Below are 16,637 nucleotides of genomic sequence, written 5' to 3'. Positions count from 1 at the left end.
AGTCTATAGTCGCATTTCTGATTGTTTTCAGCTGGCTTTTATTTATGCATTTATGCAATCAATTATGCAGTTAATTGTTGGCAAACAAAAGCAAAAACAACAACAACATCAACAACAAAAACAAACACAAAAAACTAAATTGTTTATTACCTGATTCTGACGAGGAATGAAAATTGGCTGCAGCTGTCAGCCGCAATTGTCTGATGCTGATGCTGATGCATGGCTGCCATAGGAAGCGTTGAGAATCGAGACGTGTTCGAATGGTTGTTTTTTAAGCTCCCAATATATTTATTTGATTGATTACAATTGTCGAGAGCTGTCAAGAAGGAAGCAATGAAAATTTTATGTGTAAAGGGTTTAGCGAGCCGACGACACTAAAGCATGTCTGGAATCTCTGGTTTGCTGGCGCAGTCCGAAAAGAAGGGCTCGGCCAGCTGCCACATTCTGTGCCTGCATGAGGAAATTATACGCCAGCTGTTTACGTACCTGCCCACGTTGTGTGACAAGGTGCGACTAGCGTGTGTGGCGCCCAAGTTCCGGCACGCCTTCGAGAGCTGGGCGCGGGCGCACAGGTACACACTGAAGGCGGAGGATGTGGAGCAGATGGTGCTGCCCGAAATCATAGACTTCTTCAAGTTGGCCGGCCCCTATATAAAAGTGCTGCTGGTCAACTGTGCGTCCTTTCAGAAGGAGTCGCTGCTGGTCGAGTTCATTGCGGAGTACTGCAAGACTCTGGAAGAGATCTACTACACCAACGTGACGGATGAGTTTCGCTATTGTGCGCTGTTGTCGCGACTGACGGGTCTGCGGCGTGTCAGCATCGATTGCCTGGATTCAGAGGATGTGCTCAGCCTGAATCTGGACGGTAACACGGAACTGGAGTCCTTTGAGCTGATTAATGGGTGCTACACTGGTAAGCCGATAAATTCGAAATGCCAGCTTAAACGGATTGCTTGTACCCGATCGTAGGCAAACACCTGTGCGGCTTCTCCAAGCTCCACAGGCTGGTGCTCCGCGACTGTTTGCTGTGGAATTCGGGCGAGTTTGGCATTCCATTAAAGAAGCTGCGCACCCTCGTCCTGGACGACTGCTGCTTTGAGGTGATGAATCAGTCGCTCTACCAAAAGATAGCCGAATGCTGTCTGGAACTCGAGGAACTGTCCTTCTCTGGTTGTGATGCCAACTTCGAGATCATTGCCCAGCTGCCCAATTTGCAGCGTTGCACACTCAAAACCTGGATGACCTCCAATGAGCTCAACCTAGGCTTCTTCTCCACTCTGGCCGAAAAGAAGGGCAACAAGCTGACATTTTTAAAGCTTTCAGGACAGTTTGACATTAGCAACCAGCATGCCCGCTGCCTGGGCCAGCTCAGCAGCCTGACGGAGCTCCATTGGTGCGACAATGATGTGCTTGAGGACGAACACTTCAAGTTCTTCAATGAGCTCAACGGGCTGAAGCTGTTCGGCTTGTCCTGGTGTGGTCGGGTCACCGACGTCGGCCTCATGCGTTTGGTGCGCAAGTGCCCCCAGCTGGCTTGCATCGATATCAAGAGCTGTGACCAGATCACCGATCAGTTTGTCTTGAATGCCGTCTATTGCTGCGGCAAGACAGCGGACCGAACATTGACGCTGAACGTGGAAGAGACCAAGATCAGCCGCACACTGCTCCAGGTAGGTAGTTCAGAAGGAAATCAAGTTTTGGGTAGTTAACTTCTGCGCCACACAGCATCCCGAGTATTTGCAGCCCCTCAACAGAGTAAAGCTGAACTTTACGCATGGCTCGAGCTGAGCCACAGGGTTTGTCGCCGGAAAATCCATAAGGAAGTACTGGCTTTTGTTGTATTTATGAGCGCAACCTCATCGCATATAAAGCACGCACACAATGCTCAATTACTGAACGCTATCAGATAATTGCGAGCGTGTACTTTTACGGACTGGCCGTTTAATAATCAAGCGAGAATCCATTTGAAACATTTTGAAAAAACTTAATTCGATTCACTTCGTTTCAATTCGACTGACTATCGGCGGTCGCAATAAATTTCGCATTCAATTGTTGCTTGAACTTTGCCGTACGCCAATTGAAATGATGTCTGTGTTAGCAGCAGGAAGCCGGCCAAGTCAGTCCAGTTAGCCGCTTGCCGCTTGGCCGCTTGCTCACCTGTGGCCGGTGGTTAGCCTTAGTCATCGGCCCGTCTCGGTGCGGAGGCTGTTGCGTGCAACGTTCTCGCACTCGCTGCCACAATCACAATGGCTACAAGCTGCAGCTGACCTCGACGGTCTCCTTAAATAGACGCCGATCGCGATCGCTAACGCGCTCTGACTTAGTTGTAGTACACATAACCCATTGACATCGGCTTTGCCTCCGCAAACATATTCAAAGCCTTGACATGTTCAGGTGTCTGCTGCGCTGGTGGCTTTTCGCCTTTCTGCTTTTTTACACTGACTAATTGTGTACTTCTGCTGGGTTAGCGTACTTGACATTTTCCTCGGATGCGCTGATCGATGCAATTCCCGCGCCAGCGAACCAGTTGAGAATTGTAATATGCTTGAGTTTAAGTTATATAATCAGCATACTTAGTTTAATTACAATCTAAGAGCTTGCCTTTGTTCTTGATCAGCAGCACAGAAGAAGGAAAGAGTCTCTTAAGATGGCAGACAATTCTAAGTCAAGGATTAAATATACCCAATTTGCCACGATATTTCAAATTTTCTTCTCAGCCTCTAGACCTATAGATACATCTAGAATATTTCCCCATTCCTTCAAAATAAAAGAAACTCTTTCGAACGGCCTTGGGCTCTAATATTTAGCTACATTTGGACATTATACTTATGCTTCGAAAATTTCATAAAGATCGGACAATAAACTCCGAAGATACCCAAGCATGCTTTCGACTAGTTTAGGCAGAGGAACGCCGAAAGCCACCCACTGAAAACAGTTCGAATTTTAGAATTCGGAAAATCCATGCCCTGAAAAGTACTAATGGATAGGCATCAAGTTTTACTCGGATTTCGGATTGCGGAAGTTCCTGTTCCTGGGCACAGGGTAACACCTAGTCGCGCACGCCCTAAATGGAGCATTCTGAATTGTTTAATTACAAGTAAATTTATTGAAAAGGTCTGCTTATCTCACCAGCATAGATACACCTCTGTGAGACTCTTCTCACATAGGAAACTTCAACTCCAGTCACAGCTTCAGCGCCACCTCCAGCAGCAGAAGAAGAAGCAGCAGAAGAAGCGGCGGCACCAGCTCTGGCACTATTAGCGTCATCATCTTTGGTGCCAATTGCCATTTGAAGATGTTTGCAGGCTTGTCAAGGTGCCATGCCGCGTCTAATCGAATCGAAGCCGTGTTTCTGTCGGCAGTTTGACAAACCCGTTGACTTAACACAATCGCATGTTGTGGCTTTGTGGCTGGCTGGCTGCCTTCAATTGTTGACCGCGGTGCATGCGGCTTAGCTGGAATTTAACACGCGGCTATCAGACGATACACATCTATACGGTTCAGAGTATAAAGATGTAATCGTGCCCAGCCACGGAGACTACCGTCGCTTGTTCGCTGCCCAGTTCTGCGTCTGCATAGATATTGCTTAGTTTTTAGTTCTAAGTGTTTCTCGTTCAATGCACATAAATAATACGCCGAGCATTGGTTATTCGAACGTTGTATTGCCCAGAGCATGAGAAGACGGGACAGGTCGAGGTCAACTCTCGTTAGCCAGCCGCCGTCCGAGCACCATGGGTGCGAAAAGCGCCATAAACAGAGGCTTCACATGAACGAACGTCTCGGATGCGGCTTGGCATCTGCTTGCGGCAACGTTTTTGTGTGCATTTCATTTCAGACTTCAACTGTCCAGCATACTGTTTTGCTCCTTGTAAATGACAGGTCGCATAATTTATGGAAATCTCACGTGCAGTTAAAACATTTTCAAGTGCCATCGTTACGGATACAGTTTTTTCATACAACTCCAATTGTCTTGGACTTTGCACTATTTTAGTTGTTGAATTGATTTAATAATGTATAATTATAACCGCAGAAACACAACATTTTTGGCCTGCCGCAAAACAAAAAAGTTTACTTCTAACAGTTTCTTATTGTCATTTCTCTTTTGAGTTTTACTTCCGATCTTTCTTTCTTGCACATTTTCTTTTGCATTTGCCTTTGCGCATTACCAGCACACCAACACGCACGGACACACACACATGGACACACCGCAGGCACCGTACGATAATAAATACTGTGGTAACTTTACCAATGCTGCCAGTGTTGCCATAGTGTTCCTTTGTAAAAGTAGCTGAAGCCATTTTTAATAAAAATAGCCGAAAAGACATTCTATGCACAAGTTGGCAAGGCGGATTAAGTGTACAATGTTGGCACACAAAAAACTGCGCAGTTTCCTTTGGACCAGTTTACTATAAAACTTGCAATAAATATGCCATAAACAAGACAAGTGGCCAAAAAAAAACCAAACTAAACTTTAAAAACAGTAAAATTTCGCTAGAAAATAGCTTATTTGGAAGCAGTGACTGCTTGTAGGTGGGCAGTAGGCAGAGTATCAAGCTGTCGCGCGGTTCGAGTCGGTGCAGAGGCTAAAATTGTTTTCCTCCTACCTATTTAAAGCCTGCTGAAAAAACGGTCGACTGCGTCGGGCACATTTACATACATTTACGCTAAAAATGCCTACTATAAATTTATTGGAAAATCGCTTTTAGATATGCTAATCAGAAACTATTTTAACCCGCAATAACGCCTGCACCTGCACGTGTCGTTATCCTTTGGCTATTTATATTGGCGCTGCAGTCAATTGCAAGAGAGTTGTGACATCATCGTTAACATCGTACGAAGGACACGAGCAGTGAAGGCCAAGCTAGAATGTACAGTTATCCGCGGAGAACCAAAGATTGAATACCCTCACACCGTATTACACTTTTACGATACATTTAGAAAAAATGACTATCGTGGGTTAAGAGTAATTATAATTAAATCTTCCTCATGAGAAAATGCAGCTTTGCACATCCACCTGATCAGGAATATATTTTACGGAGTCAGAAATGCCTACTTCTTAGCGTTACATAATTCTTGCTAAAATTATAATAACCTCAGCAAGCGTATAAAATGGCCCACGCACACCAGTTTCGCTGTGACGTCATTGCGAGCGAGAGGCCGCTATTTATACTGTCAATTGGAGCAGTCCAGCAGGCGGCGAACAACTCTGACGTCACATAGAGAGAGATGGCTGTGAATTGAGTGCAGAGAGCAACCGCGACGTCACTGACGCACGTGCCCGCTGCCGGTCAGAGCGAGAGCACAACATCAGCAGCAATGCAGACAACAGCAACGTCGCGGCGTGGACGACCCTCCGTTGCCGGCCGGCGTTTTGTCTCTGTCTCTGCCTTCGCCTCTGCCTTCGCCTCTGCCTATGCCGCTGCCTCTGGCAGCGCACTCACCAGATGCTCCGAAGCTTTCATTCATGTTGCGAGCGCAATTAACAGCGCATGTCCATGTTGCCCGTCACGGACACGCGTCGCCACCCAAATTCATGACGTCTTTGTTTATTGATTTCTCGTATGCCTTCATGACGTCACGGCGTGTGCGACCAACCAACCACAAAGCGCTGCGCTATAAATAATGACACGCTAATTAACACTGGAACCTGATAATCGCCGGAAGGCGGTAGTTGAATACTTTCACCCGCAGGTATTTAAACCATGATTATTGCAATTAATTTACCTAAGAATAATCTATTAAGCATAATCCATCATTTACCGTTGCATATTTATTGTAAATATGCGTGTAATTGTTCTAGTCCTGCGCAAACATTTCAGTTGCTTTAGTTCTTTTAAACGGAAAAAATACTTTGAATTTTCCAGAGAGTCTGGATTCAAGGCATTTATAAATAAGATTAAGATGGAACTATTAGGAAATACATTTCGGAAATTATTCAACTTTTAAGTTTTTGATATTATATATATCATATTATATATGCAGGTGCTCATTTTATTACATTTTGTTTTGAAAATTAGGCATTAACTAATTTTAAATGTTAATCGCAGTCTTAAGGTTGAATCCAGTTCATAGTTAATGTCAAATTGTTTCAAGAACGTTTACCGTTATATTGCACGCTCCTCATATCGATTTTCATTTCGGCTTCAAGGCAACCAAACCGTGCCTTTAATTGGGATCTCTTCGCTGAGGTCAAAGACTCAAATGGGTTCGGACTAGCTTGTCCACGTCATAGCTCTTTGATTGTCTACGTATACGTGTATTACGATTTTGAGGATTAAAGTTTTATTTAGTGTCTGTTAAATCTTAAGGAAATGCTGATCTCCCGTTCGGTTCCTCTACCCTTTCTCTTTCTTCTTATTTGAAAAAACTTATAATTGTTATTGTTAACTCCCTTACTATCTAATCTATATTTGAGACACTCCTCCAGATTTTTAAATTCTTTTATTTTCATCGAACTTTATTATATTTAATTCTGATTAATAAATATTTTAACTTAATATAGTTTATTTAGATACAAATTTTAAATATTTCCCTATTCCCTATCTATTCCCTACTAAGGACATCCTCTTCAGCTGTATATTCTCAGGGCAGGAATTTATCCCCCCGCCCCCTCTATTCGACGATCTTATTGGACGTTTTTGTATTCTGATTAGGTTCGCGGCTTTTAACGTTTGTATTAAAATGTATTGAATACTTTGCCTGAGATTTCTTTTGTCGTTTTTATTAAGTAACTAATTTATAAAGTCAAGTAAGGACAGGTATTTTAGTTTGTGTAAATACAAATTCATTAAGTAACTTCTGTATAAACTATGTATACATGAAGCATATTTAACTTTTTGAATAACTCGCCCCCATTAACAGGCGTAATTGAAAGAAAGTTATTTTTAAATATAGTTTGTGCTTTGGTTCGTGCACTTATTTGTGTGTCATATTTAAGTCCTAATATTTCATTTCCATCAGCTCGACAAGAATGCATGTCCCATTATTTGTGTGGGGGAATATGCCGATAAGAGAAGAAGAAGCACAGTCGCGTGTGTGTGTGTGTGAGAGAGTGCTTTTGCGTATGCTTTTGCCTGTATTGAAAGAAGCTGAAAGGAAGGGAGCTGAAGGAAGCTCAAGGCAGCTGATTGTAAGGACAACGCCTCGATGAGTTCAGGGAATCTTCTAGTCGGGACTTAATTTATATTCCTAACTATATTGGCAAGCGATACGGATCAGGATCAGGATACATACAGTAGTATAGACTGTTTGCTATTGCATTGTTATATGACCTATTTTGCTTAGGATTATTTTGATATGCTTATGATTATACGGAAAAGGATGGATTCTAAGATTTCAATCGAATTATTTGCAAACTTTATCATTCATTACCAAAGTGAATTACACGCCTGGCGTATACGTGATATACTGACATGCTCGCCTCAAAATGCAATTTGGCCAAAAGCAAAGCTGGCCAAAAACAAAAGTTGCACAAAATACTTGCACTTTATGTATTGCAATAGATGCTAGACGTTTTCAGGTATAAAATACAATATAATGACAATAATTCGCCACGAAATGCACCTGCAGGCAGAGCCGAAAATTTGCATGGGATGTTATGGGGGTAACTTGGCTTATAGTTATGCCCGGTAATAGATAGGTGGGTCATCGATAAAATGGGCATGTCGGCATGCCGGCATGCCTGTCCGGGACGGAATGAAGCCAGCCTAACTAAAGCAAGCCAAAGTTAAGGAGAGGTAAAGGGTTGGCCAAAACCAAGCAAAGCAATTTATGCAAATGATTCAAAAGGCGCCGTCACAAATGCGCTGTCTAACAACAACAACAGCAACAACAACAACAACAACAACAACAACAACAACAACAACAACAACAACAACAACAACAACAACAACAACAACAACAATAAAGGCAGAAACAAAAAGGCGCAATAGCAAACGCAAAGTGCCGCTTGCTAATTGAAATTTGGTAAAGACATACAAAAATCAAAGCCTAAACAGCAATCAAAAAGAGCTAAAATTCCTTAAATTAAACTCACGAACTCCGCGCAACGATGCGAAAACGATACGTGGATTAGGCCAGAGACAGAGGCCCAGACGAACAGACGTACAGACGAAGAGGTAAATTTGGCGCAGCACATTTAGAATATCATCGCAGAAAAAGACAAAAGCCAAAGCGATTCGACGGGCAAGGGTAGGTGCAGGGGCAGGGGTAGCGGCAGCAGCAGCAAAAGCAAAAGCAAGGAGTGCCCAGCTATTGGCTTGGCCTGGCAAGCCATGCTTAATACAGCCAATAAAACCAACAACAATAACATCTTGGAAGCGACTCCAACTTCGACTCCGACGCTTGTCCGCCGCGGAGTATGTGTGAGTGTGTTTGTGTGTGTGTGTGTGTATGCACTTTTGGGGCCACGAGCGGGTCAGCAGCAGCGCCAACAAGTCAGAAGCAGCCATGAATAAATGCAACAACAACAACAACACCAGACCAGTTCCACTTGCGTCGCTCCCAAAATTCAACTTGTACGTATCTCCCTCCATACACACATACATATGTACACACATACATACATATGAATTTGGTGAACTGCACTGCAACACTGCTGGGACCGCTGGCGCTGCCAGAGCGCAGAAAAAGCATTATGGGAAAAAAATCTAGCGAAATCGAAAGGAAGAGCCCACTGCGCCCAAGTCGGCTGACCGACGATCTCACGTTTGTCTCAAAGCTCTGTTGTGATTCAGGCTCAGGCATACGCTAAAAACAGTTAGAAAACGTGGCTTGGAATCTGTCTAAAAATAGCCACAACGAATGCATTACACAGCACGAACTCGCAAAACGAACGAAAACGAAACGTTACCGGCCTCACCTACATATACTTCTGCTCCGCCTCAAACTGGTAATCAAGCACTACGAGGCCGACTCTCACTCTCACTCTCCCACTCAGTCTCTGTCCACGACTCTTTTTTTTTTGTGCTCTCGCAGCCCAAGAGGATTGTGAGCCGAGCTTCGGCTTCACGTTTTCTATGTGTGAGTGTGTGTGTGTGTGTGTGTATGCATGGGTGTCACTTGTTGCTTTCAGTTTCAGTTTTAGTTTTGTTTTTAGTTGCAGGGGAGGAGCTGTGTCAGCTACGTATGTATGTGTATAAAAACAACGGTTGTTTACCGCTCATGCTTGTGATCTGCACACCCTGGTGTCAATGGTAAAGCACATTAATATAACTACAAATAATACACTTACATACAGCTATTGCATGATGATGATGATCATCAGTGTATTTTATTAGAGGGCCTGGTAAAGATGATCTATTATCAACATTTGTATACCCTATACAAAAATGATGATCATGTTTATCTAGGCTAACAATTAAGTATTTGTTTTCATAGAATATAAGCGTTAGGTTTTTAATGGAGGTTCTAAGCAGGCGAAAATCACACACATAACACGCATGTTATACATGCACAAACATGCACGCACGTAAGCCTACGTGAAGCCACAAGGCACTTACCGGTACATGTAACCGCAAGCCGGCTCCCTTTCCGTTTGTTAAGGATAATTTTCGATGTGGGCGTGCGTGTAGCAAAGCAGAGCTGAGCAAGAGCGAGGGAGAGAGGGAGAACGATTCAGGTGAAGCAGCTAGATAGCAGAAATAAGGTAACTTAAAAAAAATCAATTTGCTATTGTTGTTGTCACCTGCCCGCTGCCGTCGTTAAAAGAACAGAGAGGGCAGAGCTTTTATGACGCAAATTATTTCCGTCTTCGCTTTCATGCGACGTCGACGTCGACGTCGAGCCGTCCATCTATATTATTGCGTGCTTGTATATAGCATTTGCCCACTGCTGTTTTGGCAGCAGCGCAGGCGCCCTAACGACGACGTCATCGATTTTCGCTCGCACGAGTTGTGTATTGCTGCTGCCGCAGCCAGCGGCTCTGCTGCTGCGGCTGCTGCTGCTGCCCCAGCTCCTGCTTTGGCTGATGATGATGGCTCGGGAATGACGTAATAGCGCTTACGATTTGGCTTACCAAAAAGCCGAGCGCGCAAGGTAGGTCGTGTGCTGCACCCGACGACGGTCTCCTCTCCGTCTCTCTCTCTCTCTCTCTCTCTCTCTCGCTCGCTCACTCTTCCTCTCTCACACACACACACGCGCAAACTGGCAGGCACACAAGTAGAGACCAAGCAACCAGCTGGCAGCCAAAACGATTGCGACGCCGACTGAGGCAGATTGTTCGTTTTGTGCGCTGCTCCTCCGTTTGGATATAGTCGCGTGTAACCGTAAAGATAAGTTCAGTCGCGTCACAGACGCCGCATTGTTAACAACTTTTCGCAAACATTAAACAAACCAGCCCAAACACTAAATACCTGAATCAAATATAATTAGCAAACGGCACTTTTTACATCCAAAGCACACACGCATCAAAATGTATGTACACGTACTAATTCGCGCATTAATTAAAATATTGATAAATAAATAATAATGTGCTGTGTTCAAAGAATCGTTTAATTGCAACAAGTTGTCATATCTAGTCCAATACGGAAACGGAAGCCGACTGACAACGCAGCGTATGCGTAATATCGCACAACTCCGTTGCAGTTGTAGCGCGCGTGCCACAGTGCGTATGTGTAACGTGACGGTTAACGGTTAACGGTTCACGGTAGACGGTAGACGGCAGAACGGTGAATAAATCGTATCAATTGTATATGATTTGATAGACTTCAGTGCAGGTGCATTGTTTAAACTGCAACAGGAAAAGATTGTTGATGTCTTTACGCTGCTTACGAATAACATTGAGATAAGTCCTTGTGAGACCTACACCTACACACACATATACACAGACGTGTGAGTGTGTGTGTGTGTTTGTAAACGTGAGTAAGCCATTGCGTAGTCAGTTGCTTACGTCGTCAGTTGGCAGTGCGCAAACGCTTAGTGGGCAAGGGAAAAGCGGAAGGTCGCCGGGCCAAATCGCAGTAAACGCAAGTTCAAGTTTAAGGACATGCTAAAATAGGCGAGAACAAAAGTGCCGCGAGAAACAATAATGAAGAGCAGGGCGCAACCATAGCTGGGCCTGACTACAACTACAATTGAATATATATAAGCAAAACAACTACGGCTGGCGAATTGCCAAGGGTTGGCTTCAGCTGGGACGTCGTGCTGGATCTCCATCGCGTTGCAGTGCGCCATACAGGTGTTTAATACATTGCCTCCATGTGTCCTATATTTGTTGTTGTGCTTTCTGTGTTTATTTTGTGTCTTGTGTCAGCATTTGATTATCACTCACAGTCACATTCGCCATTCACATCATTAACACACGCCAGACTCTGGCTGAACTCTATTAACTATAATGCGCGATCGTCTTGCCTCCCTGATTGTGGTGAAGCAAGAGGCGTCGGCGTCGCTAAGCCACAGCTGCAACAACAACAACAACAACAGCAACAGCAACAACAACAAAAGTAGGTTTCCTGATCAAAATGAACAAATGCTACCGCAGCAGCCGCATCAACAAGTGAAACTTTTGCTGCCATCGCCGGCCATCAAGTGCGAGTCCTTACAGTACACGTTCCCACACTACGAGAGCAGCATCTACTATGAGATCAATAACAATTCCTGCTACAGGCAGAACTTGAATACACCTACAAAAAACACAACAACAACAGCGGCAGCCGCTGTTTTTCCGGCTGCGATCTATCCGTGCCGCAATCTCTTTCCTGACGGCTGCGATATTGGACATTTGGGCTGCTCGATCAACGCGTCCGGCGGCGGCGGCGGCTCGCCCGGCTTATCCGGCCAGCAGCAGCAGCAGCAGCAGTTGGCTGCTAGCAGCGGCAGTGGCAGTGGCAGCGGCAGCGGCAGCAGCAGCAGCAGTAGCAGTAGTTGGCACAGTAACGGAATACACACGTGTATGTATACGACTCCTATCGGTGGTGGTTGTTTGTTTCTAATTAGTGGGCACACGTTGCGTATGCGCAATATTACGCATTGCCAAAGCTGCTGTGTAATTAAATGGCAGAAAAACGACTGCGAATAGTCTTGAATGCATGCAGCTGGCATTAACTAAATTGTGGGACACGCCTCGGGGAGAATACTACGATGCACGATGACGACATCAATTTTCATCAAAGCGCATAACAGTTGTAATAAACATAAAAGAATAAGGCAAATAATAGATGTAAGAGTCTCGCTTATCCCAATTGGCTGGCTTCACTTCACCTCACCTCACCTCATCTCACCTGCGTCTTGGCGCCGTAGCTGCTGCTGCTGGCAAACACATGTTTACCCGCGTCAGCAAAGCATCGCGGAGGCAGCAGACGGCGAAGAGGAGCAGCCACTGTGGCAGACAGGCGCAAATAGAGGCAGAGCGACACAATGTCTGACGCAAAATGATTTACAAATGTACAAATCTATATGACATGCACACACACACACGCACACCTGCATGGCACGTTTATGTATACAAAACACGGCAAATGAAATGAGGTTGGAAATTATGCACGCCTTCAGGCAGGATATGCGCTCTTCTTGGCCATATACACAACATTTAATCATGACGTCTTATTATTATTATTCGCAAGTCTAGCTCCTAGGGAATAAAGTGATGGGCATACATTTTTGGATGCCAACAATTGAACATAATCAATATATTCCAGTTTACGAACTTTGTTAGAGAGAATGTTGCCTAGTAAAGGAAAGCAATATTCAGGGATTGGCCTGGGTTCTACCAAAGACAATATATGTATATAGCCTGAATCCATTGAAAGTGGATAAAAAGTTTTATTAAATTATATTTATTTATTTATTATATTTAATAAGTAGAGGAAATCATCAACAATGTTGGTATCAATGTAGGCTATCAAATCAGATCCCGAATATTCAACTAGTTAACCAACTATTAAAATTGAAGGAGCTTACGTTTAGAGTTATCAAGACTTTACCTCTATTGCTTTATATGCCGAAGTTATGACATTTTTGTAGATATTTCTCATAGTGTCAAGTCGAGGGTAGATTCTTCCGTGAATTTCCAATTTTTGTGGCACTGCAGGGTAACTGCTAGTCGTGCACAGTCGAGCATTCTTATTGTTATTATTGCAATACGTATTATTCGAATTATTGGCAAGAGGAACCGAATGTGGCCGGCAGCTGATGACAAACCATGACGCCAGCGACGCCATTAAGCCGAATGCAAAATGTTACAGCAGTTTTCACGGATTACACGGGACAGCATGCGGCACGGGCGCGTCATCGTCGCCGTTGTCGTTGCCCCCGCCTTCGCCCAGCCCCGGAGCAAATCTTTTGAACTTGAAAACCCCAAATTGATGTCGTCTGAGAGAGGGCTCGAAAGTGTGCTCAACTGCGTCAGAGCTGGCATAAGTGTTATGCATATGGGTCTGGGTGTGTGTAAATACACAGATGCATCTGCATCTGCATTTAGGTCTGCATTTATGTATCCGAGCTGGCTCGACCACGTGCTGATGACGTCGCCAGAACTGTTTATGAGACAGCATTTCGTATGCAAAATAATCACGAGTCATTTTCGTCTACAGTTTTTGTATCTTTTATTTTTACTATTGCCGTCCGGCAGCTAATTTCGTTTCGGTTTCGGTTTTGGTTTTGTTTTTCTTATTTCTTTTTCTCTTGGCGTGTGAAATTTTGTTGTTTCTATTAGAAACAGCAACAAATTCCATTTCTTTGGCTGCCAGCTTTTGTTATTTGCCGCGCATTGCTCGTACGCCCCTTTTAAAGAGTCGCATCATCAAAGCCCCATTGCATTTCTGTGGCAAATACATGATCATTAATTGTGTACCCTAAATCTATTGAAGTGGACAACAGGCAGAAGGGGACAACTTCGAGCTGGTACGATCTAGTTATGTCCTTCTCTTTCTATAATGCATTTATCTCAGACAGATAGATCATAGATTTGCCTGCTTCAAGTTTTTCGCTTAAAGTCATATTTCTACCCATTTCCCGCCAGGTGAAAATTTAAAGACATTCAGATATTTTTAAAAAACCTGTGTTAAGTTCAAAAAAATAATTTAAGATCAACGATTTTCGCTTATTTTTGTCTCGATTAGAGAATCATGCAGCTGAAATATAAACTTTCACTTATAGAACTTCTTACACGCATTTCTTAACCAGAAAGGGTGGATTTGGCGAAAAGTGTGAATAACGTCTGAAATGAATTTGTATAAAGATCCTTGTATTTCTATTTATGGGAAAAGCACTTTTAAAACTAAACCGTTTTCCGTGCATTTTCCACACATGCGGGTGGAATTTCTTAATCAGTTGATTTGTGGAAGTCGGAATGCCTTAACTGGTGTTAGGGTATCTAATAGTCGGGCACTGCCCACTAAATAAGTAATATTTGTTTATCTATCCTTTAAGTAAGCTATTTGAATCGACTCAGTAAACAGTCTACGTGCTTGGGCTATTGACTAAATGTAAATGTAATGAAAAGCTATTTGTTTGCATTTAATATCCGCTTCTTAAGCTTCTAGCAATATAATTGTTTTCCCAAAGATCCCGACCGATTGAACTATTTGGGTGCAAACTGTTTCACAGTGTATCTCAAATTTGGATCAATTTGTTGCCGCTGACTTTGGGGTTGATCAGGTTTTGCTCGTAATTTTCACACCTCGCGCGAGACCACAAATATGAATTTAATTTTTGAAAAGATATTGCGGCTTTGCTAATGATTATTATTGGCTCAGGCGCCTGCCTAATTAACTGTGTTGATTTATGCGAATTTTATAAGCAATGCAGAGACACAAAACTAGGCCCCAGCCGATTATTGTCCATTGTCTACGACTTTTCGCTTGGATCGTTCCCAACTACAGCATCCATCAATAAAGCTGCGTCTGGTTTTTGGGGCTACTTTTTATACACTAAGCGCGCTTTCGGACAAACCCTAATGACGTAATAGTTATGCATTTATTTTATTATATTGATTATATTCGCAAAGTTTGCCAAATTAATTGGCTGTGTTTCTGCGTGACATATTCTCTCTTCAATTGGTTCACACGCTTTAATGACGCCCATTCTAAATTGAATTCTTGCCCTACACCCATTAAAAATGCTTAAATGGGGTATGTTGTTTTTGGGTAAATGTATGTAAAGTCTCTGATAGCACAAAGTACATATATTTTGATCACGAAAACGTTGAGAGTCGTTCTGGGATATTACAAAAACTAGAGATTTAAAAATTGAAATATTATATTCTAAGAGAACTTATAATTTTTTCGATAACTCCTGCTATTTTCATAATATCGATAAATTTCGATTTTGAGATCTGCTTTTTTGCTCATAACTCGAAAATAAGAAGAACTAGTTACACTCAATTTGGTTTGTAAGCTTCTGTATAGTTTACACAGATGTATTATAGAGTATTTCACTTTTTGAAAAACTTTGCTCAGTTGCCCGAAGTTGGGGTAGAAGGGTAGAACGCTGCGCTTAGGCATATACCCTCTTTAATATGCCATGTTAAAGAACTAAAAAATTCAAAAGGATCGTACTACGTAGACGGAAGTTAATTAGGAACCTACTTGCCATATATAGCGTAGGACTTTAAAGAAGAAGATTCCCTACAATATACCTGTATCCAAGGTAACTCGAACGTTTGTAACGCCAGCTCGGCGCTGCGGGCCATGTTCGAGTCGGGCACGCCCGAATAGAGCGCAGTTAGTTGTTTGCATCGTGTGCATCGCTAAAATAAATTCTAAATTCGTTCGCGTTCTTTAATTTTAAACTATTGCCGCATAATAAAGCTCAATGCACAGTATGCAAAATTGTCTGCTAATGGGGCTCTGCTTATATCTAGACGCAGCCCCTTAGCAGGTTTGGAGCCAAGAATAGATGCGGGCCCGTGGTCGTTGTTCTTGCCAATGCAATTATTTGGCTAGTTTTGTTTATTTTTGTTGTTGTGGCGCAATTGATTCCGCATAGTTTGTATTTTGATTTCGTTTTCAATTTAATTGCAATGTAATTACAATATGCCAATAATGTGTGGCGAGTGCAATGTCCTCCCATCACGCGGCGATGTCACACTTTGGCACGCTGAGCACTTGCCGTCCACACGGATGGACGGATGGACTCGGACGGATACTCGGATGCTGCTCAGTCCGAGTCGGAGTCAGAACCAGTCGAGGCCGAATAGCATCTCATGGGAATGCATATTGAGGCGTCGCCAGGGCTCAGCCAGCAGGTTTTCCTCAAGCTTTTGGTGTATTTCTTGTTTTTATATTTATTTATCTATTTTTTTTTTGTTTGGTTTTTTTCTTCTTCTCTTGTTGTTGCTGATTTTTGGTTACTTTTTGGCTGTTGGTCAATTTGGCTGCCGGTTGCTGGCGGCGCATGTGTAAACCTTAATTTGAAACTGATTGGATTGCCTAGCCGTTGGCCTGTTGTTGCTTTTACCTTGTTTCGCTTATAATTTTTTCAAATTTTGTTTATTTCTTCATTATACTCTGCTCACGAGGCGAACGAGAGTATGCTGGTTACCTGGCTGTCCGTCTGTCCGTCTGTCCGCCATAAGGCGAGGACATAAAATATGTCAACATAATACATACATAAAAATCTATATTTCCGTGACGAAGTCTGCGATTGAGCTTCTTTTGAACTGTGTACAGAGAGTATTGCGTAGTCAGTTAAGCCCGATT

General features: G+C 43.2%; 2 protein-coding genes across 2 annotated transcripts in view; both read left to right on the top strand.

The window, feature by feature from the left end:
- The first annotated feature begins 300 nt into the window (after window positions 1-300).
- LOC115763222 lies at window positions 301-2,055 on the top strand. Its single transcript, XM_030705696.1, has 3 exons — window positions 301-913; window positions 970-1,670; window positions 1,726-2,055. The coding sequence occupies exons 1-3, from the start codon at window positions 382-384 to the stop codon at window positions 1,786-1,788; spliced, it is 1,296 nt and encodes a 431-aa protein (XP_030561556.1). The 5' UTR covers window positions 301-381; the 3' UTR covers window positions 1,789-2,055.
- A 9,039-nt stretch (window positions 2,056-11,094) lies between these two features.
- The window catches only part of LOC115763203 (probable nuclear hormone receptor HR38), a 42,713-nt gene continuing 37,170 nt past the window's right edge, over window positions 11,095-16,637 (top strand). Inside the window, exon 1 of the mRNA XM_030705668.1 lies at window positions 11,095-11,176. The gene's annotated coding sequence lies outside the window, so the exon portion shown is untranslated. The remainder of the gene's footprint in view (window positions 11,177-16,637) is intronic.

Source organism: Drosophila novamexicana, unplaced genomic scaffold (genome assembly GCF_003285875.2).
Source record: "Drosophila novamexicana strain 15010-1031.04,08,12 unplaced genomic scaffold, DnovRS2.1 tig00000689-arrow-pilon, whole genome shotgun sequence".
Lineage (NCBI taxonomy): Eukaryota > Metazoa > Arthropoda > Insecta > Diptera > Drosophilidae > Drosophila > Drosophila novamexicana.
Note: the sequence above shows the minus strand (reverse complement) of the source record. Positions and strands in the feature narration are given on the sequence as shown.

What these genes read in the sequence shown, in the direction of transcription:
- LOC115763222 (XM_030705696.1), top strand. Translation starts at nt 382, where the DNA reads ATGTCTGGAATCTCTGGTTTGCTGGCGCAGTCCGAAAAGAAGGGCTCG. An exon ending in GATTAATGGGTGCTACACTG is followed by an intron (nt 914 to 969) that starts GTAAGCCGATAA and finishes ACCCGATCGTAG; the next exon opens with GCAAACACCTGTGCGGCTTC. An exon ending in TCAGCCGCACACTGCTCCAG is followed by an intron (nt 1,671 to 1,725) that starts GTAGGTAGTTCA and finishes TGCGCCACACAG; the next exon opens with CATCCCGAGTATTTGCAGCC.